Raw genomic sequence first — 18608 nt, forward strand, 5'->3', positions numbered from 1 at the left:
GGGACGACACCGTCCTGCCCCTCTGACAGACTCTAATAAAGACTCTCTATAACGTCCAACATTACCAGAATGACAGTTAAAGGCCAACTAGCTTTTTTCATTACTACATAATGCGTGTGTATAAGTGTGTTTATATGAATACATCTTGTTTTATGTGACCGCTTATAAAGTCGATGTCAACACGAGTTGAAAAGGTTTCAACTTGAGCTAAAAACTCATACGTATCCCGAAGCTTCGTGAATCTGCTTCAAAAACGTGCAGGTAGGAAAAAATAAACAAATAAAGAACTGGAGTTTCTGCTGAGATCAGTCAGAGGCTGAACTCAACACAAACGTCCGTACAGAATACTGTGTGTGTGGTGAATAAACGCAGACTGCAGGAACTGTCCAGCTGTCAAAGTTCACTTCGCCGTCTGTCCGAACACACCTAAAGAAAGAACGCGGTGAGTTAACTTGACCACCAGCTCACCACAGCGAGACTGCATCTGCGAACTAGCAGAGCTGCGATTATTATTAGTGTTATTATGATCATTATATTATTAACCCTTTGCCGCGTGTTGTTCCCTCCTCTGGGTCCGTCATCGTCTGTGCGGACACCTGGGAGTCCGATCTGTCTTTTCACGTCCACTGACCAAGAGACGCTGTGTTCAAATCCTCCTCACTGAAAAAGTTGTACCAGAATTTCCTAAATCTCCTAACTTTCTCTCTCTGCTTTACAACAGAACTGTTTTAAAAGCGCGTTTGTCAGTTTAACTAATGGTTAAGTTAGTTTCACCCGTCAGTTAACTGAAGCATCAGTACTGTCGCTATGGTTACCTGCAGGTTAAAAACACGGAGCGGTGGTTAAACTGTTGACCTGAATTATGTTTGAGTGAACAGATAACACACACAGCTGCCGGCCAATCAGAGAGCAGGATTCACCCGTAGCATAAAATAATTGAACTTAAAAACTAAGTTTAATGTTTAGTGTAACATTTACTGATATCTGTTTATTGTCCAGCTGTAAAAGGCCTCTGTACTAAAAAGTCTTGCATTCAAAATGTTACTTAGGTAAAAGTATGTAAGTAACAAAAAGTACTCAATGGAGAAAAGTATATATAATATATATAAATTAAAAAATCAGGTTGCATCATATATTTATAAGTTGATTATGTTTTGATTGTAAAATCTAAATCCGTAAAGTAACCAAAACAAAAGCCGTCAAATATATAAAATAATGGTAATGAAGTAAAAAGTAGCATAAAATGGAAATACTCAAGTGCCTCAAATTTGTACTCTACAGAACTTGAGTAAATGTACTTCCCACCGCTGTTTCTCGCGCTCATTCCTCAGCAGCAGTTTCTCACCTGGGTTGTTTTTCTACATTTTTTAAGCGGTTGGAAAAATGCAAACCCTCCAGCCTGAACCTGATCTGTATCTCCTCACCTGAACTCGCGTCCTGGTGCCGGGGACGTTCCGTACGCCTCCTCCTCCTCGCCTCCTCTTCCCATCAGCTCTGCAGCTCCTCGGTCCTCCGCGGTCTACGCTCTTCACTGAATCCTCTCCGCCAGCCCGAGGCCCGGACGCCTCCTCCGGACGACCTCTCTGCGCCGCAGCCTCCGACCTCCTGCCGGGCTCCACGGCCTTGGTGTTCCAGCTCTTGAAGAGGCCGTGGAGGGTCAGGACCGCCAGGGTGCACAGGACGTACATGACCCCGTCCCACAGGTCCAATTCGTGTCGATAAAACCGCTCAGATTGAAGGTTGCTCTCAGTGGACGTTTGGCTTCATCGTATCTGGATCCAAACAGGTGAATTCGAGGTCGGTCCGGTCCAGGTGGGAGCTCGCGGGTGTCCCCGTTACATCCTCAAAGTTTGTGAGGTTTAAATTCTGCCTAAAGAAGCAGAACTGTTCTCATCCAAATATTTTCTCTCCCAGTTGAACGAAGCTCGTCAGCTGTTTTAATCCTGCTGCTGTGTTGTTTGTATAATCCTCTCTCTCTCTCTCTCTCTCGCTTTGCTTTTGTATCTCACCTGTTTCACCTCTGTCCCGAGTCCCGCCCCGTCACAGCCGACATCACATTTCCACAGAGCTGATAAAAACCTGTGAACCTTGTCCCGTCCTCTCTGCTGCTGCCGTTGTTGTCGTCACGTCCACAGTTATTTGACAGGTAACCAGAGCCAGCAGCTTCAGTTTCTCAGCGTAACTCAAGACGCTCTCGCAGCGCTCTCTGTACTAACGTCTTCACGTCCGTTTAACCTCTGAAGTCACGGCGGCTGCATCGGTGACATGACTGTAAAACTTATTCCATTACTCAAAGTTCCAAGCAGGTAAAAATAAATCACTAGCCCTCTCACGTGTTCAAATTCTGACTTTTCAATCAAAGTCTGTACACCAGAGCATGATCTGACATCTCACTGAAAGAATCTGTTTTGCTTGTAAAAATCTGTGAAAGGGGAGAAGGGAAAAAAAAACACTTTTAAAACTGAATTTGTAGGTGAGGATGCAGCACTGTGCTCCAACATGAACCGGACCAGCTTTATTTGTGCTCGAAACAGATTGCATTACAGATAACAGATTTTAGTTTAGTAAAAACGTGACGTGAAAAATCAAAATGAGCTCCGGCTCCAGAGAGTTACAACGGCAAAGTTGCACCAGAATTTTCAGCTTCTAGTTTTGGCTGAATTTTTCGATGTGATAGGAGTTTCTAATGATACGGAAACTTTTGATATCTCTGCTTTACAACAGAACTGCAAAGGAAATTTGTCAAAATAAAATACTGTATAAAAGGTGATTTAAATCAGGAAATATCTGATCCAAGAAGAAGAAAAAACACGACGCTGCAAACTCTGAGGTTTGTTTTTCAGGCCGACGGGAAAAGTAAAAACCCAAACGAGTCTGTTAACTTTGCCTCCATGTTTGTTCCACCGCCGAGCTCCCGGTGTTTCGTCTCTTTCCTCCGGCTGGTTCGTTAGTAAGTCGTTAGTTCAGTTTGCTTTCCGATTGGACGAGCAGCAGGTCCAGGACGGTCCGAGGGTAGACCTGCACAGACCCGTCTCTCCGGCCCGTTATTCTCTGTGACACTCCTACAGATTAAAGCTGTGGCAGGTCGGGTCTTCACCTCCATCAGCGGAGGACAGACAGAGAGAGAGAGAGAGAGCGTCCTCCACTCTGTGTGCACCTCTCTCGCCCTCCCTCCCTCTCCCTCTCTGTCCTGGGACCATCTGTTGTTGCTGCAGGATAAAACTCTGCAGGACCTCGGCCGCTCGCTGATGATGTAACGCACGATGATACTTCACGGTGCATTTATGTAAAGTTCAATAACTCCTGACAGTCTGCACTGAGGGATTTCAGACTCCCGGAGAACTGATTTAGATATATAAGAAAGATTGATCATTGATTTTACATTTCAGGCTTTTACACCAATGACTTTCCAATCACAGAAATAAACATATTTAAATCAAACATAAATTTAAATGTGAATACTCCAGCCGCTATACAGGCTTGTCACTTTTATTTTGTTTAATGATTTAATTTTTATATCAGGCTTGCCTCTACATTTGCAAATATTTATACATATATTTTCTTATAAATGCTGTTTTAATTTATTAATTTCTTTATGTAAAGCAATTTGATATTGTTCGTAAAGTACTTTGTGTGAACAGTAAAGCAGTACTTAAGTGATTCAGTGTTGCACTTCCATAAAGTTGGGAGACTCACAAGAGAGAGTTTTTAAAGAAATGGTAAGAATCTGTGCAGCAGAGATATCCTACTACGGGTCAAACGCCAAAAAACACCGGATCCTACATTTCCCATAATGCATAGTGTCTTTCAATAGAGCCTCCCTGCCTGTTTCCTACTGGAAATCTCCTCATACTCAATCCGATTCTTTTATTTACATAGCATAAGATATGCTGATTAAACATGTATCCGACACACTGAAGCTGTAGCACCTTATTTTTCACCTGGTTTAGTTAGTGACAGCTGATATGAGCCGACGGCGGAGACGTTTGTCATTTTAAGCGGTGAAAGTGACGTCAGCGCCGGCTGAACATGAGAAACTGCTACCTGAATGTTTTCTACTCTGAGCTTTGATAATGAGAGAACAGATCGGCGCTTTCACCGCTCCGAGTTTAGTGAATCCCGTCTCTAGAGGCGTCCGTTCAGAAAAGGCTTTCATTTTTATAACAGTGATTTCTAACAGTTTTGAAAGGCACTGAGAATGTCGTCGACCTGCTGACAGCGGCGTCAGATCAGGAAATGCTTATATCTCGTTCTGCAGGACGTTACAAACGTTGTCGTTTAATTTGGAGGATTTGTTGGGAATGTGCCGGTCTGAAGGTTTAACAACACACCACCTTACAGCCAACATAAAGTTATATATTTTTAACTGCAATAAAAAAGGACTTGAACACTTGTTCCCCTGGTCAGAGTTGCTCAGCGTCCTGGAAACCTTGACCTGCATACGTGACAGACCCGGGATCCTGGGAAGTGGACTCCGTGAGAGCTGACAGTTTGAATCACAGCCAGTGAATCGTGATGCGTGGATCAGTTCACGACCTCGCTGTATATAGTGGGGACCCGTCCTGGAACGTACCGTAAAAAGCAGAGCCGGGACTGTTTCTGGAAACTGTTCTGCACGAACAAAAGAGGACTTTTCCAGTCCACCGACCACTTTCAGGGTCTTAATGGGGGGGGTGGTGGAATCACAGCAGGAAACACTCAGGATCACTACTGAGTCAAACAGTCACATGGTACCAAGACTCCAACCAGAAGCCTCAGATATTAAACACCCATTCACAAGGAGGATCCAGGACCTGTGAGGGGGTTTACAGGTCATTGAGGACCCCAAAGATCCTGGAGAAGGTTCTAAGAGTTCTTGAGGAGTTCCAAGGATTTTTGAGGCGGTTTAAGGGGTCTCTAAGAAGTTGTAGGGCTATGAATGTCCCAAAATGCAATGCTCAGACAAAGAAGTGCATGCAGCTCCAGAAACAACTTAGGAAACAAAAATCCTCTGAAAAACATTTTACTTCCTCTTTGTTTTATTTCCACAATCGAATAACCCCGAAGCTGCATGTGACGATTTTGCCATCTGCCCATATCAAACACGGTACTGTCACTGCTATTACTTTGGTTATACATTATTTATTGTATCTGCTGTTGACGAAGGGAAACATTGTGCTACCCTCTTTGTTGATTTATCAGAAGCATTTATAATAATACAACTTTATTTATAGAGCACTTATCAAAACAAAGTACAAAGTGCTTCACAACAAGAGAAATAAAATACCACAGTTTTTGACACTGTTGATCATGTTATGCTCCTACAGAGTCTGCGTGATACTGGTTTGGATTATAAACCCAGTAAATGGTTTCAGGACTACCTGTCTCAGACAGCAATGTGTGATTTTAAGGAAATGATCGTTCTGTATTTTTACCACTGTCAAAGGGGGTTCCACAAGGTTCAATGTTGGGTCCTGTCTTGTTCACAATTTATATTACAGTTTTTTCTGAATGCTTAAGCGCTAATCGTGATTCTTGTAGCACAATTTCTAAAACTATTAATACGTATAGCAAAACCACTCACTGAGTTTGCAAAACTAAAAGCACAAACACTGCTTTGCACTCAGTTTGCAATTTTGTAACACACACTTTGCAAAACTGTAGGCACAATTCACTGCACAACACTCTTTTTGCAGAACTTTAAACACAACTCACTTCTTACACTCAATTACCAAATTTCCAACACACTCCTAGCAAAATTATACACATGTATGGCTATCATTAACACTATTTTGCCAACTGTCTGGCACACTTTCACATGTGAAAACTGTTTTAGATAATTAGTTCACTTTGCAATCAGCCTAAGCACTATAAATAAGCCACAGGTAAGCTGTCTGTGTGGAGTACAATGGAAGGAGCAGTAAGAGTGAGAAGAGTGAGAATCAGAGGAGGCCGAGGGAGAGGACGTGGAGGTGAAGAAGTTGGAGGAAGAGGACGTGGAGGTGAAGAAGTGAGAGGGTTAGAGGAACTTAGAGGAAGAGGACAAGGACGAGCAAGAAGAGGACGAGGAGGGGAAAGAGGAAGGGTAAGAAGAGTAAGAAATAGAATAACTGATGACATCAGAGCTACAATAGTGGACCATGTCATCAACCATGGGATGACCCTGAGGGAGGCTGGCCAACGGGTTCAGCCTAATTTGAGCCGCTACACTGTGGCAAGCATCATTAGGACATTTCGAAATGAGAATCAGTAAGTACTTTGTAGCACTGCCATACTCTAATGAGAAACACAACAGTACCATACATGCAAAAATACTGAAATTGTTACTTTACAGAATTGCTAGACGTCCAGATGTTGGGGGCAGAGGAAGAATGTTCACTCCAGAGCAAGAGACCCATATAGTGAACATGGTGATTGCCAATAATGCAATAAGACTGTGCGAAATACAGCAGCGCATAATTGATAATGACACCATCTTTCAAAATATACACAGTGTAAGCATTTCTGCACGCAAGTCGTGTACTTGCGCGCCACAGAATAAGAATGAAGCAAATTTACAGAGTTCCTTTCGAGAGAAACACAGAACGTGTAAAGCAACTGCGATATGACTATGTGCAGGTAAGCTATAGTGTCATTGGTTCTGAATTTGGAAGTGCATACTGTAGTGCTGTGCATGGGCCTGATGTGTTGCATTTGTTTTGTCTTGTCCAGAGAGTGATGGAACTAGAAGCAGATGCCATGGGACATGAGCTACTTTTTGTAGATGAGGCCGGTTTTAACCTCAGTAAAACCAGGAGACGTGGCAGGAACATTATTGGACACCGTGCCATCATCAATGTCCCAGGACAACGTGGTGGTAACATAACCATGTGTGCAGCTATAAGCCAAAATGGTGTTGTTCACCATCATGCAACCATAGGCCCATACAACACTGCACACGTTATTGCATTCCTGGACACCTTACATGACATGCTCACTGTTCAGAGACCAGAGCATACCCGATATGTCATCATATGGGACAATGTTAGTTTCCATAGGGCTGCTTTGGTCCGCAACTGGTTTACAGACCACCCAATCTTCATGGCACTCAACCTCCCTCCATACTCTCCATTCTTAAATCCCATCGAGGAGTTCTTCTCTGCCTGGCGCTGGAAAGTGTACGACCGTCATCCTCATCAACAGGCAGCCCTTTTACAGGCAATGGAGGAGGCATGTGGAGATATTGACCAGGCATCATGTCAGGCCTGGATACGGCATTCAAGGAGATATTTTCCCCGGTGCCTTGGACTGGAGGATATCGCATGCGATGTGGACGAAAATTTTGTGGCGGACCCAGAAAGACGACATGATGTAGGCTGATTGTCTTTTTTTTTTCTTTTTTTTGTGAAATTACTATTTTGTGTTCTGACTTTGTCTTGGTTTTGATGAGTGTGAATAAACACCAATACTTGAAGTTTGGATCCTTGTATGTTTACATGACACTATGACAAAAGTATGACCTCAAATTGACATCTGTACACAGAGAAAGCAAAAGCCAGATGTGTTTTGTATTCATACTATCAGTGTGTAGTTGGCACATTGTGTGCTTAGTAGATGATGGCTTGTGTTTACTGTTTGATACGAAAACACCATTTTTACAAAGGTGTGAAGAGTTAATCTAGCTGTGTTCGCTTTTGCAAGAGAACTACAATGTTTTGATAATTGGGTGAAAGGTTTTCTTATTTGTGTGTAGAGTTTTGCAAAAATAGCCAATAGTTACAAAAAATGTGCTTAAGCAATCAGAAAAAACTGTAAAACAGTATTACATCCTTTATAACAAATTGTGACACCCATCTTTATGCAGATGATCCAGTTCTGTATTGCTTTGCTAACACTGCACACTCAGCCACTGAGATACTACAACAAATTGCAAGATGCACACTTTAATTTTAAATTAGTCCTGAATGCAAGCAAAACTAAATACATACTATTTTCTATAGCCAGAGATATTGTGGACAATAGTTTGCATATTACCACTATGAATGGACAGAGTATTGAGAGTTTCAGAGTACAAATATCTTTACGTTTAAATTTCACATTGACACACTTGTCAGCAAGTTACGACAGACAGCTAATTTTCCAAAGTTCAGTAGGAAGCAGATAACTGAGGCCGTCTTCTTGTCTGTCTTGGACTGTGGTGATGTTATCTATAGACACGCCTCTGCCTCCACTCTTAAACCTCTGGATTCAGTTTATCACTCCGCCCTGAGATTTATTACCGGTGACAGTTATACTATTCATCATTGCATCTTGTATGAAAAAGGTTGACTCTCTAACAGGAAGACGTGACGGGCGTTGCTTTCGATTTATTTATAAAGCCCTTAATGGAAACTTGCCACAATATATCACCTCCTTATTAAACTGGTCCCAGAGTCGTTATCTGACTCGATCTGGTGATCGGTTGAAGCTCGATGTCCCGCGTGCAAACACAAAATTTGGGGAAACAGCTTTTGGTTTTTGTGTTGCACACACTTGGAACATTTTACAACACAAAACAAACTTGTACCTGTAGGTCAATTTAAAACCAGGATTACAAACTACTCCGCATTCGAATCTAACTGTTGTATTTTATTCTGTTTTAACTGGACTCCACATTATTGTGAATGGAGGGCATGCCCTCAATGATCCCTCAACATTAATTAAAGGTTTAGCGTGTCAGCATGCTAACATTAGATAATTAGCAGCAAACACAAAGTGCAGCTGAGGCTGATGGGAACGTCATTAGTTCTGCAGGTGTTTGGTCATAAAACAAAGTGTTGGACACGTTAACATGTCGACCTGATGATGGCGCTAGATGGAAAGTCAGAGGATCTCCAAAATTATTAGGATTCTAGCTAAAAATACCAAGAATCAGACCAAGCACACGTTGCCAACTTTCCAGACTGGACGAAGAGTATCCACTTTTCATCCTCACCGCTACAAACAGTTCATTCAGGTTCAATACTCAGCTACAGTCAGTCCACCTTAAAGTAAATAAACTCTTTTGTTCCCCTCAGATCTGCAGGGTGACCTGCCAACTCCACCAAACAGTAACCGATAAAAAAAATAAAACAATAAAATGTTCCAGAGAAGGTAAACATGGGCTGTGCCCAGTTAATGTCTCACACGGAGACGAACGTGCGTCACATCAGACATGTTTCTGAGGAAGAGGAGGTTTGGGGGAATATTAAACCAGTACAGTCACATATTAAAATGAAGGTCACCTGAGGGTCACCTGTCCTGCTGCAGGTGTGTGTTAGTTATGAAGAGGGGCATCAGGTGGGTTAGTGACTGTAAGAGGCTCAGACCCTCCGGATTAGAGCAGATTAGTGGAAACTGGTTCATCTCTGCATTTAAAAAAGGAGCTTTTAATGACTCAAGTCACGTCTGCAGTTTCTCCTGGACAGAATATGTCCCCACAGGTTTATAAATTCCAGGGTTTTTTTCCAGGGGGAGGCAGGTGTGTGTGCCACAGGTAATCTCTGATTTTATACACAGCTTCTATGGTTTAATGTAAAGAGGTAGGACAGATAGCTGTGTGAATATGCATTTCGATGACAGCCTTGCAGGTGGCGCAGGCCTTTTATTAGTATTAGTTGCTCCATTCATATTAATTCCTATAAATATGATGTTTCAAATCAATTAAAATAATGAACCGTCCCCCCCCAAGCTTGAAAAATGTTTGAGATTTTATTGTTTTGGCCACATCGCCCCCCAACTGTTGGAGAGAGGCGGCTGCAGATGAGAAGGAGCAGGTACAGAAAAAGATGCCACATCGGTCGCGTGGCCACACTTCAGTAAACACGCCGCAGGACAAAATGAAGCTAAATGTACACGAAGGAACAGCGGATAAGTTGTATTCTACTTTCTGATCAGGCGGAAAATAGGTAAGGGAGGGAGCGACTGCCGATTAGAGAGAAAGTGTTGCTTAACCTCGTGAGAGAAAATATTTAAAAACACTAATAACTATAAAAATAAAAGTCCCTTATATAGAAATATAAAGGAAAACAGCCTTCAGATCGTCAGACTGCACCTGAACTCACTGCAGCTCTGTAAACGGGAGGGAGGGGGGGGGAGCTGTTTGGGTTTAGTGGTTTACAGATTCCCAAAATGCATTGCACACACCCATCTCAGCTCTCAATCTGAGATATTTTAGGAGAAAATTACAGTGCGACCAGCTGGGTGGAAACACACACACACACACACACACACACACACAGAGAGCCATGTAACATGGTTGCAATATGACATCAGTCATCTGAAAAAAGGAAAATGGACAGAAAAGGAGGTGGAGAAAAGAGAAAAGCTGACAGAGAAAGAAACAACTCGGCGAGTCTCCCCCTCTCACAGTGGGTCTGCCTTTAACCAGCCAGATCTGGTTTAATCAAATCAATAATCTTTTGACCCCGACAAGTTAAAATCTAAGTGCAGTTTAGTTATATTTGCTCAGATGGAAGCTGCAGCTCTGCAGCTGAACTGAACGAAGCTCCTCATGTTGTTTTTCTGACGACAGGAAATGAAGTCTGAGTCCACCGACCGTCACACAGACAGCAGAGCAGCATCATGGGAGATCTGGCTCAACAGCTCCACCTGCTGGACTCAACTGGAGGAGTCTGCCAGTCTGCTGCCGTCTGGTTTTAATCACACACACGTTACATAACCGTTTCCCAGCTGAGCTTCACACACACACACTCTGTTAGTCATTTTCCTATATGATCACAGTTAACTTCCCGTCATGTCACGTTCAGTCTCTGGTCATCATCACGTTTAAAAAGACGTTAGACACCACACCCGGACACTGCAGGGGGGGGGGGGGCAGTCAGAGTCACGTCTGACGAGTAAATCAAGTTCAGAAAACAAGTCAAACCCGGACAACAGAGACATGAACACAGAACATAAAACTCATCAACACAAAGTTTTATCCAGCCAACAGAAATACCTGCAAATATTCAAAATACACAGAAAACAAAAACAACAAAACAACACAGGTCTGAGTTGTTTCATTCAACAAAAATCTGGCTTCGCTCAAGGATTTACATTTAAGTTTCGTGTTATTCTTACAAATTCATCTAACGACTAATTTATCAATTACTCTAAAGATTTTTTTATTACTTGATAAGTAACAATTTACCCAAAATAAATATCAAAAACTTGTCTCATTAATATTGAAAATATTATAATATTTGAAAGAATAAATTAATATATTACCCTATTTCTAGTAGGTTGTTTCTTATTTTACCATTTTAATTCACCACCTTATTTTAGTGTTTACTCACAAACTACGACCGGAAATGTCATGTGACCGTACCTTTAGTCCGCCTCTCAGTACCGTCTGACTTCCTGTCTGCGGCTCTCAGCTGCGAGCCCATTGGTTCCTGCTGAAGATCTTTAAAAACACAGATCTGTAGTTTCCTGTTTAAAAAGGCTCAGTAGTTTCCTCAAACAGCTGCTCGCTGTAGTTTCTATCAGACCAACAGGAGGAAACAGAGCATCTGTTGGGGACTATTTCCAGCGACGGATGAATCCACATGTGGTGCTGTAGTGAGTGTTTGGGGCAGCAGGACGGTGTGTGTGTGGGGCTGAGGCAGAATAAACTACAGTGTGTGTGTTCGTGGTGATGAAGGAACATGTCACCCAGTGCAGCAGAGCGGCTCGCTGATGTGTTTTAATAGTTTCTGGACGACAGTGGAGGAAGAAGATCCATCAGCTGTGATTCACACACTCTGTAGCACGAGTCCTTCACGGAGGCAGCTCTTATATAAACCAGGAGACTGGGCTTCTGTCGACTCCGCGGAACAAGGTTTAAACAGACTTTAGTTTCAAACAAAGCTACGTCTTGGCTTTTATTTTGGAAGAGTTATGCTTTGAGGTCAGTGATTGTGGTGATGTCATTAACAAGCACACAACATTGTTAACGTTAGCATCCTGGTACAACTTCCTCTCTCAAAACACAAATCAAAAAACACACATTTCAGCTCATTAACTGAGCAAATAAAATAACAGGCACCACCCAGTCCCACCTGTCAGACCGCTACACCCTCCAACACTCATTACAACTCCCATCATGTTGCCCCGGCAGACTCCCACCAGACAAAACTACTGCAACTCCCACGGACAATAAAAACAAGCAGTGGAGCCAAACCAGCTGTGCTCCGCTGCATGCTAACACGCTGAACTAAGATGGTGAACACGGTAAACATTATAGCTGCTAAATATCAGCATGTTAGCATGCAGATGTTAGCATTTAGTTCAAAGCAGCGCTGTGTGTAAGTGCAGCCTCACAGAGCTGCTGACTGCAGACTTGTTGACACATATTTGACACTTTGCACATCGTTATTTACAGTTAAAAACATATTGGATAAATCAATGTTTTGAGTGTACCGACGTTTCTTTTACCCTGGACTCAAACACTTTAATTTGCACTATTTGTGGCATCTCGCCTTCAATTTACTTCAAATGTCCAGGAAGACGTTAAAGAGTAGTGCACCGATTTAGCATTACACTCGAGGCACAGCTTGCAGCAGAACCAGAGATCCTCTTTGTTATTCCACACATTCTTCTTCTTCCTTGTCAAAACCTGGCTCCTACATTACCCACAATGCACCTCTTCCTCTGACAGTTGAGTGTGAGATTGCGGTGTGTTATGCTAGTAGCGGCTAACTTAGCCTGCAGCCTGCAGCCGGTGAGCTCACTTCTTTCTAACTCCACACCAACACGTTTGTTTCTTCAGCCCCACCTGACACTGACTCAAGTGACATCACTTGAGGACATTTATCAGACTCCACACAGCTGCAACTATTAGGAATGGAAAATACACACTGTCTGTAGATGTGGATTTAGATGCAGTATTAAAAAAAAACTAGCTGTTAGCAAATTCGGCAGTGTGGCATGTTCCGTGATGACAGTAGGGCTGCACACTTGGTCTTCATGTGGTCACACAAACTGCTGCACCTCAGATTCAAAAACTAAAGAAAGATATTTTTAAAAAAAAAAGCAATAATACGTTAGTTTCATTCAGACGAGCTCCTCAATCTGCAGCTTTTCCCACAACGTCACAGTCATCGTCCTCTCTGAAACTCTACTAACTGAAGAACCGAACCTGATAATTAAGCAGTAAATCACATTTCCTCAGATAAGACGAAACCTCGTGCTGCTGCATTCTTCAGATTTACTCTTACAAACTGCAGACACCAAGTGTCCTACTGCAGTTAGAAACCCTGACAGAAAAGTACAAATATTAGCTATAAGCAGCTTTCGGACTCAGACCTACAGCAACATCATCATCCAGACCCTGAACTCGGCGAACAGTCGGTTAATCTCTAATGATCTGAGGCTGCAGCTGAGTGAATGAAGCTGGTTTCTGTGAGGACGGACTGACTGCTGCTGGTATGTGTTTGTTACACAGACTGAGTGTCCTTTTACCATGTAAAGCAGAAACAACTGCAGCGCAGGAAACCCAGCTGAAGGCCAAACACAGAGTCAGAGACCCACTTTAATCAAGTACCATGAACATGATCGCATGCTAAGAGTTACTGTATTATAGTTATTATTGTTAGCTTTGAAACTGCTCTTAAAACACAGCTGCTTATCAGAAAAACGTCACCGCTGCCTGGAGATTGGGATGAAGAGCGGGGCTGGAATGTAATATGAGGCTAGAGGACCTGCTAGCTTAGCTGCTCCTCTCCTGCAGCAGACCTGCTAGCTTAGCTGCTCCTCTCCTGCAGACCAGTGGTTACATGGACCAGTTTTTGTTCTTTCAGTATAAAATCAATCAGATTGACCAAACCCACAGAAGTCACCATGGGGTGTTATCAACTTAGCTACTGTATGTTTGGCTAACTCGCTGTTTGGCTAAGTGGATTGCTGATGTAACATAACAGCTTGTAATCATAAATTCACCTCCACACTTGAAACACTGTTCTACATCTATGATCGAAAAACCATCGGCATATTTCTACACAATGTCAGGTAAAAAGGTGGGCGTAGAGCTGATTAGCAAAACCACTTTAACACAATAACGGTAGCTAACGCTACCAAATTAGCTAAGACCTTCAGTGGTTTGGTGCGCTCACATCTCAGCCTGTAACGTAACGTTATAAAACATACATCCACACTTCGACAATCTTCAACATATTGTGATCGAAATACATTTTATACAGTTTTACGTACTTGTGGGCAAAAAGCTGATGAGTAAAACCATTTGAACACAGTAACGTTGGCTACAAAGTTAGCAGAGGCCGACATTTGACTGCGACCATAACATAGCAGCTGGTATAAGTTACTCATAAATCCACATCCACACAACAGCATTGTTCCATATCCTGAAATACACAACCAATAGCCATATTTCACCACAATTTCAGGTAAAAATGGGCCTACAAGGGATTAGCAAAACCATTTGAACATTAGCAAACTAGCTTTAAAACACCTGATACAAGGTTACAGCTTTAACTGGTTTAGCTGCAACCTACAACTCCGCACTTGAACACTCTGTAAAGTTACGTTGCCTTGTTTGCATTAAACAGAAAACACAACTAATAAAGCATACCTACAGGTTGCGATTCTGAATCCCAGACTGGCCAAACAGAGTTGGAACTGCACCGTCTTTCAGGAGTAAGCGTTTAGAAAATCCTGAACTGAACTGTTGCCGGTTCACGAAGCAGATCCCGGTAAAAAGACGCTAGCACAAAAAGAAAGGTTGGGGTTGTAGTCCTGAGGAATCGTGTTAAAAACACATTTTAACCACTGACTCTTCAATCCGTCGTCCTTTGGAAGACGATACAAAAAGGACATTTCCTCTTGCACTTACGAATACAGCGTCTCCTAGACACGGCGATACCACAGACTGACCTCTTCCGGCCTCCGCTCTAAGTAGCTTGGTTTGAGGGCGCGCCACGCTAGCCGCTAGGTGTGCGTTATGACTCGTGTCACACAGTGACGCCGATACGTTACGGAAGTAAAGGCTGGACTGCAGTCGAGCTGTTTTCTGCGGGAGAGGGTAGCTCCCTCTGCAGTGGACTTTGGGCTTTTTCACGTCGCAAACCTCTTACATGCACAAAGAAGATATACAACACAATAAAGTTAAGGGGAAAAAGCATAATAATATGACCACTTTAATGCGTTTATTAATACATTAATGAGTCGCAAACTGTGACAGAACTTCAACATTTTACAGCCAATCCTTTGTAAATGTACATATGTTTTATTTTCATCTGCACACATGAAGAACTGCATTTACAATGAGTGGGAAAGACCTGATTTCACTAAACCGACTGGCGTTTGTCTCTTTGGTCATTTAGTCTAATTTAGCATTGGCATAGTGTTTTGTAATTTGAAGGATATTGCATTATTTGGCAGGAGTTTCTGCCACGAAGGGGCGTGAAAGTAGACGTTTTATGTATCGGTACGCTGCCGTGTTGTACTGGCTGTAAAAACTAATCTCCCTCCAGTACAATAAATCTAAATCTGCGTCAGTCTCTGCAGGGTGTTGTAGCCCATTTAGCTGTTATCATACCCGATAGCCTCGCCACTAGCCTAGCTGTTAGCCTAGCGTCAGATCAGCTAAGTAGTAACTTTGAGTTATAGCCTGACTGATACAGGAGGATTTTTTTTAGGCTTATAGCGATATAGATTTTTTGGTGTTAAGATAATCCGACGACGTTACGTCGGCCAAACATAAACAAACCATCTGGAATTATTCAGAACGGTATGTTTTGATATTTTACAGCAGCAAATTTTTACCATTTTATTCATGTTTTTGGCTTGAAAGAAAGAAGAAACTTTAGTTATTGCTGCTTCCACGTCAGTAAAATATGTGATCAGTACGTCCTCGGTGACGTGGCTGCTGCTCTGCCTCCGTGATGCAAGAAGAAGAAGAAGAAGAAGAAGAAGAAACCTGCAGACAAAACCAGGTTTATTTATAGAAACCCGTCTGCTGGAGCGGTCGGTCTCTGCAGACACACCCTGCAGGCCGGCCGCCTCCTCAACCAAACACACTGATGTTACCGTCATCATCACTGCAGTGATTCAACCGCACAACACTGCAGACACACACACACACACACACACACACACACAGCACGAACAGGAAACCAGGGAGTGCGTCTGTGTCCCAAATGTCCTCACAAGGACAGGAAAAAGATGTAAATCCTGCAGAGCGAAGACGTCCAGCAGCTTCTTTAACGAGTTGTTTAAAGTTTAATCTCGAGTTTCAGGGTTCGGATTAGAATCAGGACTGGGGTTTTTAATCAGGTTGCAATTAAGGGAATGAAAGGAGCTGCTGGAAAGTCCTCGCATGTTCAACATGTGCGTTTTAAAGGATCCGACAGTTCAGTTATCAGCGTCTCTCTGTCCTGTGAGAACCACGTATCTCCAAAATGAGCTAAGATAAAACAGCTGCCCGCTGCTGCAGGAAACACTGAGACTGGACCAGACAGGAAATGTGCTGCAAAACCAAAACAAGGAGCTAAAAGAGGCTAAAAATCTCAGCAGAGCTGCGGAGTTGTATTATAATTCTTTGTGGGGTTTTTCCACTGCAAGCAACACCAGTCACATTACACATACTTTCCTATTTAAATATAAAAACATATTGATTAATGCAGCATGTTAGACAGGCTCTGATTTAGTGCTGAAATAATAAGTCAATTTATCGATTAGTCAACCAACAAGTGATAATCAATCATTTAGTCCTTTACGAAGCAATAATGTCAAACTTTAACAGCTTCTCAAATGTGAAGATTTGCTGTTTTCCTCCGTTTTTCCCAATAAACCGAATATTTCGGGGGTTCGGTGACATCTGAAGACTTCACCTCGGACTCGAAACCGTGACGGGCTTTTTTGTTTTTCCACATTTTATAGAATAAATCATCAGGCAATTCAATCATTAACGATTAGTCGATCGATCTATTAGTCGCTGTAAAGAAATCAGCAACCATTTTGATTTAATCGATTATTTTTTTCAAGCAGAAAAGCCAAACATTTGATGCTCTCAGCTTCTCGATGTGAGAATTTTGCTTTTCCTCATCCTGCATCATAATAAACTGAATATTTGTGTCATTCGTTGTTTACCTTAATCGAAAAATGTGCCATAATGAAAATATTTGTTAGCCTGATAAAACTTCTCATTATCGCAGTAGAGCTGCAAAGATCAGTCGATTATTCATTGATTATCTGACAGACAGACAGTTGGGAAAGTTTCAGCTTTTCACTGCTTGTAAATGTTATTTTGTTGGGTTTTGAGCTGCAGGACAGACTGAATAAACTCAGAAGCAAGTGTCATTATCACCGACCATGTGAAACCAATAATTTACCAATCACCGATGAATGTCGACAGCCCCGCCAGGGAAACACGCGCACGTGCGTTTGCGCGTGTTGACCAGGTGAGGCCGTGTCCCTTTTGTTGAAAAATGAAAAGAGCTTTGAAGCGGTGGAAACTGCTGGACGGTGAATCAGATCTGCACTGTTTGACACTTTCAACTGGTTCATTTAAAGGACAGCGGCTAAACAACGCGGTGGGGGCAGTTGGGCCACCGGGGGAGGGGGGACACCGCGTCCCCATAAACCGCCACCGCGTCCCCATAAACCGCCACAACCAGACTTTGTGCCGCGAAAGTCGCAGGAATAAAAAGTTTCAAGAAGCCAAACTTTTCCTTACCTCTGGTCCCAAGCAGCGACTCCTCTCCCTCCTCTTCCTCCTCTTTTCGCCGCTTCCTCGCAGTAAAAAAAAAACAAACACCCAGTTTCGCTCACATGAAGAGTTGAGTTGTTAAAATGAGAATTAAAAGTTAAAACTCGGTCGGTAGTTTCCAGTTTTCCAGCGCCGGAGGCTCCGTCTGTCGCCCCGCGGATCTGCTGCTCTCCGCGGCTGAAAGTCAAGCCCGCTGGCGGTCTGTCGGTGCTGCCTTCACGGACTGTCGGTGCTGCCTTCACGGACTGTCGGTGCCGCCTTCACGGACTGTCGGACGTGTGGGGACTCAGTGGCTTTACCGCGCATGGGCGAGGAGAAGCAGTAGTGAATTTATAGAGCTGAGGGCGGTCGGATTTGTGGGATCCGATCATTTGGACCACATGAAAAATCAAGTTGCAGGACTCAAATGAAGGGGAAATTGTTGACATTAATATGACTTTGTATCTTGTATTTACACGGAAACTCATGATTACGAGGAACTCACGTCTGCCAGTTTATTAAAGTTTGCTCTAAATGATGCTCCAACTTTTATGGCAAGTTTCTGATTATTTCCTTGGCGTTTGAAAGCAATAGTTCAACATTTTGAGACGTTCAAACTCACGTTTGTGTGGGGAGTCAGAGCGTGGTTAGCCTAGCTTAGCATAAGAACTGCAAGCAGAGGAAAACAGCTAACCTGGCCCCTAAAAAATCACCAATTAACACGTTGTATCTGGTTTGTTTAATCCATATACGAACAGAAACTTAAAGAACCCAGTTCCTGGTTTGGGGGATAGTTACATGCATGAACTATTTCTTGACAAACAACAGCGTATCCATCCGCCCAGTAATTCTGTGCGGCGTCTCCGGCTATAGTGCAGGTTGCCAGATACAGTCAGTGAACTCACCTGGCAACCTCACAGCGCTGACAACACTTTAGGAAGCTGCA

The 18608-nt window shown here is 42.9% G+C and overlaps 1 protein-coding gene across 6 annotated transcripts in view; it reads right to left on the reverse strand.

Moving 5' to 3' along the window:
* The window catches only part of kifc3 (kinesin family member C3), a 60658-nt gene extending 42658 nt beyond the window's left edge, over window positions 1-18000 (reverse strand). For 2 of the 6 annotated variants that reach the window (XM_044204056.1, XM_044204048.1), the window contains exon 1: window positions 1425-2247. In XM_044204056.1, the coding sequence (XP_044059991.1) occupies window positions 1425-1688 (264 nt within the window). In that variant the 5' untranslated portion in view covers window positions 1689-2247. Of the gene's footprint in view, window positions 1-1424; window positions 2248-17650 lie in introns of those variants that run through there. The other 4 variants (XM_044204139.1, XM_044204104.1, XM_044204066.1 and 1 more) reach the window with 4 other exon arrangements.
* Window positions 18001-18608: the final 608 nt, after the last annotated feature.

This window comes from Siniperca chuatsi, linkage group LG1 (assembly GCF_020085105.1).
Source record: "Siniperca chuatsi isolate FFG_IHB_CAS linkage group LG1, ASM2008510v1, whole genome shotgun sequence".
In the NCBI taxonomy this organism is placed as follows: domain Eukaryota; kingdom Metazoa; phylum Chordata; class Actinopteri; order Centrarchiformes; family Sinipercidae; genus Siniperca; species Siniperca chuatsi.